The following is a 6000-nucleotide window of genomic DNA, read 5'->3' on the forward strand; positions in this document are numbered from 1 at the left end:
ACAAACATTTTATTTACATATTATGTATATATGTGTGTATATATACGTATACACACATTAAATAAGTTAGTGGGCCCTGGTTAAGAACCCTTGATTTTAAGGCTTGGACTAAAAAGATTGATACTGAGAGTTTGAAAAAATGAGGTTTCCTGTTTTTAGCTCTTTTATTCTCCTTTAATTTTTTTCTCCATCATCACTGCCCTTAACCTGGGCTGAGTGGAAGGGTTGCTTTTATTTTTATTTTTGCTTTTTGTAGGGTGGAGGGCAAAGAAATCGGGGTTAAGTGACTTGCCCAAGGTCACACGGCTAGTAAGTGTTAAGCGTCTGAGGCTAGACCTGAACTCAGGTCCTCCTGACTCCAGGGCTGGTGCTATCTTCACTGAACCACCTAGCTGCCACAGGGCTGCTTTTTAAATGAAGAGAAGTCACAGCAGGAAAAGGTGAGGAGTGTGGATATAGGGAGGGAAAGCTGAGATGCTCATTGGGCTACAGTCCCACAGGTGACCCTGCTAGGCTCACCATGTGTACATCATATCAGAGAGTGTCAAAGCAGAGACAGAACCAACACTGTCCCTCCTCTAGAGACCATCTGAAGAAAGGAATGAGAGTGACAGAGAATGGTGCTAGACAGTAAACAAGGCAAAGCAAAAATATAAAAATACGAACTGTTTCTTTTTGCCAGTAACAAAACAATGACAAGCAACCCCTTGAACCAGTGTATGTAATTTGTGATTCCAGATTGTTTTCCTGCTTTGGGGGACTTCAACCTCAGGGTAGTTCTATTTTTATTATTATCATTATGATTTTATTTTTTTTAAAGCTGGGCCAATTTCCTTTTTGTCCTGTGCAATTTTTAATTTCTTGAAATATAGTTCTGAAAAAAACAGCCTTTAAAAAAGCCCATTGTATTTCAAATAGCTTGCCTTTAAACCCAGATCACTCTGTCCCTCATTGCATGGACAATAACAGCCCCCAACTCAAGCCTTTGTGGTTCATCATTTAGGTTTTGATGACTTAGAATGAGTGTAAATAGCAATTGTTTTCCATTCTGGCCAGAGAATCTAAGGATCTTCCCCTACCAGACTGATAGTTTTGTGATGGTAACTGAGACCATCTGTTGTCTCATTTCTTACCCTAGCCTTTAATCAATGAATGGATGTTGTCTCAGACCAACTAAGACCTTAATTTAGAAAGGCCAGAGTCTCCTTGTATTCTGGACCATCACCAGTTGTCCCGACTGTTTTCTTGCCACTGGACTTCCATGACTCTGGGGGAGGGAGTGAGGTTAATGACTTTTCACAGCTCTGCCTCACTTAAATCTTATTCACAAGCAAGTCAAGACATCACCTGCAGGATGTCTTTGGTCCTCTTTGAGAACAAAGAACAAATAATAACAACAATAACAATTCTAAAACTTCAGCAATAACCCATAAGTTTCTTATTTAGGTATGAATTTCCAAGGCAATATTTAAATAACCAGGACTCAGATATTAGTACTAATTGTATATTGATTTGTCAATCACTTGACCTCTCATTTTCCTTATCTCAAAATGTGGATAATAACACATTTATTACCTACATTACATGATGGTTGTGAGGAAAGCAATTTGGAAACTTGCAGATGAGATTTCTATGATTTGTTGTTGTTGTGGCTATATTGAATAAACACTCCTTATTCAAATGTTGCTGACTTTTCTGTCCCAGAAAGAAATTTCCTTCTTTCTTTCCTTCTCCACCCCTCATGCCTCATTTCTTTTTATTTGCCAATTGAATGGATCTGGATTTGGGAAACAAACTATTTTAGAATCTTCCTCTTATTGTCATTCCTACCATTGACCCCAGTTTTAAGGATATGTATATCTAGAGAAGATCTAGAGGAGGGTGACCATGTAGATGAAGGATCAAAAGGCTGTGCCTTATGAGGACTGTCATATGGAAGAATCAGACTCACTCTTCTTATCCCCAGACTATAGAATCAGTGAGTAGAATTTGCAGAGGCTGATTCAGGCTTGATGTAAGGAGGGGAGCCCCCAATAATTGGAGCTAAAAATGGAATGGGCTGCCTCTGGGGAGAATAGGTTCTCTGTCACTAGAGGGTATCAAGTAAAAACTGAACGACCACTTGCTTCCTGGGGATGTTGTATGGGGTGCACCAGAAACACTTTGAAGTCCCTTCCAGCGGAGATTCTGTAAAATCTATTCCATGTTTCCTCTGTTCCTCACCCGGTCTCCATTAGACTGAAGTTCAGTCGTGTTTCAAGAGAAAACAGTCGAAGCGATTCTGTCTAAGTTCAAAGCCAAATGTTGTTCTTCTGTGCTTTTCCAGGCAGCTGAAGAAGTGGCTGAAGGAGAAGCAGAAGTGGAAGTAGAGGAGGTTATTACCCCTAAAAAGCCAAAGGAGCGGAAACTCACCAACCAGTTTAATTTTAGTGAAAGAGCATCTCAGACGTTCAACAACCCTTTACGGGTATGGCACCATACTAACACATACCTCTACTTGTCTCCTTCTAGAAAAATCCTGCCCTGGATATACCCAGCAGATCCCTGGAGGAACAATCGGGGTATCATCATCACTAACATCTCCAATAGTAATAATTTCCTAAGTTCCTATTAGGTACAAGATATGTAGGGTGGGAAGGGCTATAGTGATGCAGAAATCCATTAGATAAGCTCAATTGACGTCCAGGAGCTTAAAATATCATGGGAAAACTGGAAGCGTCAACAAAGACGTAGATCTAACCGTCCAAAGTAGCTTATGTTAAATGCCATATGAATAGTGCAAATAACAAATGGTACAGAGGTTCAGATGAAAGTGGTGCAGTACTAGGAAAAGCTTGTTTATTCTTATCATAAATAATAATAACAGCATGCTTCTACTGTACTTTAAGATTGACAAAGAACAGGAACCCTGTGAGACTTGAGTTGGCTTGTGATGAGAAGTAATAGAATATAAAGTAGTGGCGGTAGGGGCTAGATTATTAGAACATTTTGAATGTTAGGTAGAAGACATCTTTATTTTGAAGGCAGTAGGGAACTGCTGAAGGGAATGATGTGTGAAAACTGAGATTTTAGGATATTAATTTGACAGTGATATAAAAAATGGATTGAAGGCTGAGAGAGTGGCAGCAGGGAAACCTGTGAAAAGATAATATTGTGATGACTACCCCTCCCAAGGGAGTCAGACTGCTGTGGTGGGGTCATTTGAATGATAAGAGCACCGAGTTACCCTATGTGGAGTCCTAGGATTCCTGAAATTGTATGTTGATTTACCAATCAACAGAGATCACCCCAAGAGAATCTAAGATCAGTATCTAGGTTAGTTGTGTGGAAATCACATAGTGACATAGTTTTAGAATATGATTTTTTCTGTGTTTTGTTTTATTATTTATTTTATTAAAGATTTTTCAGTTACATTTTCAGTTAGTTCAGGGGACACTTGGAAAGGTTGTGGCCACAGAAGGCCAGATGACTCTGTGTTTGATGCCTTTGATCTAGGAGGTTCCACTTTTTGAATTTGGACTTGGGGAAGTTCCTCAGGACTCTACCTCATCTGACCCCCCTGGGAATTTGTACAGTTCAGACTTGAGTATATTCCTTGTTGAAGAATGCCATGTTGTGTTTCTCTCAACTTGTTTTCTAGATTACACCTTTTTTGGAAATGTCCAAAGTCTTAGAGGTAGGAGAACATTTCAAAATTGAACTGAAAAAAAAAAACAAAAACAAAAAAACCCATGCTGGTTATTCCATCTGTCCTCTCTCGCCATATGTCCCATGAGTTCACATGTTAATTCTCTATTCTAACTATGCCTGGACAGTGCTCTATTTTTTCTGTAAATGTTAGAAGTTTTTAAGGACTTCAGGTGTATTTCCTATCATTTTTTTCTCTAGGACCGAGACTGTCAAATGGAACCTCCCCCAAGAGCAACCTTCTCTGCCACAGCTAATCAGGTAAACCCCCTTTGGCCAACTTACAGTCCAAAGGATAGAGTGTGGCCTAATTAATATAAAATGGCCTGGGAGTCAAACAGCTCCCTGCTATTCCCTGCTCTAATATAGAAATCATTTTACCTTCCCATGTCCCTATTTCACATTTCATGAACTGGGGTATAACTGCAGCCCTCTCAGTATTTTTAAATATACTGCAAACCCAGCATGCTCAGGCTATGTCCCCTTCTGCCTTTTCAGTGGCATTAATGCGTGTTCTGGGTGCTCTGATACTTAAATCACTCTATGGAATCATTTTGCTGTTCTAGATTCCAGTTCCCACATGGTGCCACAGTATTTAAGGAAATGTAAAAATTCATTTATGTGTATGAATGTATTCAGTTACGTTACTATCATAAGCCCTGAGGTCGGCTTGGAAAAAATTACACTGAAAAGCATTGCTCTTGATTATGTCTTAACTAGAGATCAGAGGATGTGATTGACGGCCTGGGTAACGTGCTGATCTCTTCTAGGCTGAAGGAGGTTTTTCTGGTAATGAGATGATGGAAAGATTCTGAGAACCAAATTGCTCAATAAATCAAACCATAACTTAGGTTTTAGATGAATACATTTAGGAAAAGTGCAAGCAAGACATCTTTGTGTCTTCCGTTTGTCTTTACAACAGTTTCTGCAGAGTGGTATTTTTTTTTCTTCCATTGCAAAATGAAACCAAAGTTATTATCCTGCCACGTCTCTGTACTTATTTCATTGGGCATTTGAGGAATGTTTATCTTGGGGCTATGAGAGTGGTAAATAACCTCAGAAGGTCTTAAAGACTAGAACTTAGGCACCTCCTGATGGCCTCACAAGGAGGACCCATAAGGGTCTTGGCACAGGACCAAGGATGGCTTTCATTTGGATTTGATTCCAAGTCACTTGGGCCAATAGTAAATGTTTTTAAAATGTAGGGAATAGGATTTCAGAAAAGAATGTCAAAATGAGGATTTAAAATGAGATGTTTGGTAGTAGAGAGAGCTTAGCTTAGAGGACTGATTTCTTACATCCTTCTGCTGGCTCAAAACAATTCATTCCAAAAAAATGATGTTTTAAAGATAATTGTTAATGAATACATGTGCAAATTGAAGACAAAAGGAAAAAGGGGACAGCAGAAGATGAGATGGATAGATAGTGTCATGAAAACAATGAACACGAGCTTGGACAGGCTTTGAGAGAGTGGAGGACAGAAGGGCCTAGTAGTCTGTTGTCCTTGGGGTAACAGAGTCAGACATGACTGAACAACAACAACACATGAACATATATATGCCAGAGAAAATGCTGCCACAGGCCCTGCCCTCTGAGAGTTTCCTGAATTACAAGGAGATCTGTTTGGTAATGGTTTATTAATCCTTTTGGGGGCAGAGAGTCTAAAATTGTGCATCTCTTGAACTTGCCTTATCCTTCTCACCTTTTCACTAATGATAAAATCAACAATAATTTTTAAAAGCCTGTAGTTAGAATGAGGGGAGACTTAGATTTGAGTCCTGCCTCTAAAACTAACCTGCTGTGTGATCATGGACAAATCATGACCTCTCTGATCCTCAGTTTCCTTATCTGTAAAATGGACACAATAGCTCCACCAGTCCTTCATACCCCACTGTATGGTTATAACGATCAAAGGATATAATTGTATAGTAAAGCACTCTGCAAGCCTTAAAGTGCTAGACCGAGTCAGTCATTTTTATCTCTTTAGCTGATCCTGAAGTTTTGAACATGTAACCATGGCCCAGAATGGTGACACATACCATTGTAGTAACGGAGCTTGAACTTGGGAGCTCTGAATTGATGTGGGCTATGCTTCTGGACTTTAGCACTAGGTTCAGCATTGAAATGGGGAGTCCTAAGGAAGGGAAAACCAGGCCAGATTGGAAACAAAGCAGTTTAGAGCTCTAAGGAGATTAGGGTGAGATTGTCACCCTGCACGTCAGCCTGAGTCAAGATAGAGAAATACAGTCTGATAGATAGATAGATAGATAGATAGATAGATAGATAGATAGATAGATAGATAGATAGATAGAT

At 39.5% G+C, this 6000-nt stretch overlaps 1 protein-coding gene across 1 annotated transcript in view; it reads left to right on the plus strand.

The window, feature by feature from the left end:
• The window catches only part of DNAI1 (dynein axonemal intermediate chain 1), a 265252-nt gene that overhangs the window by 85098 nt on the left and 174154 nt on the right, over positions 1-6000 (plus strand). Inside the window, exons 7-8 of the mRNA XM_069101915.1 lie at positions 2327-2467; positions 3889-3948. Of these exons, the coding sequence (XP_068958016.1) occupies positions 2327-2467; positions 3889-3948 (201 nt within the window). The remainder of the gene's footprint in view (positions 1-2326; positions 2468-3888; positions 3949-6000) is intronic.

The sequence above is a fragment of the Petaurus breviceps genome, unplaced genomic scaffold (genome assembly GCF_028583685.1).
Source record: "Petaurus breviceps papuanus isolate PSGF00001 unplaced genomic scaffold, PetGlider_PUasm1.0 520, whole genome shotgun sequence".
NCBI classification, from domain to species: Eukaryota; Metazoa; Chordata; class Mammalia; order Diprotodontia; family Petauridae; genus Petaurus; species Petaurus breviceps.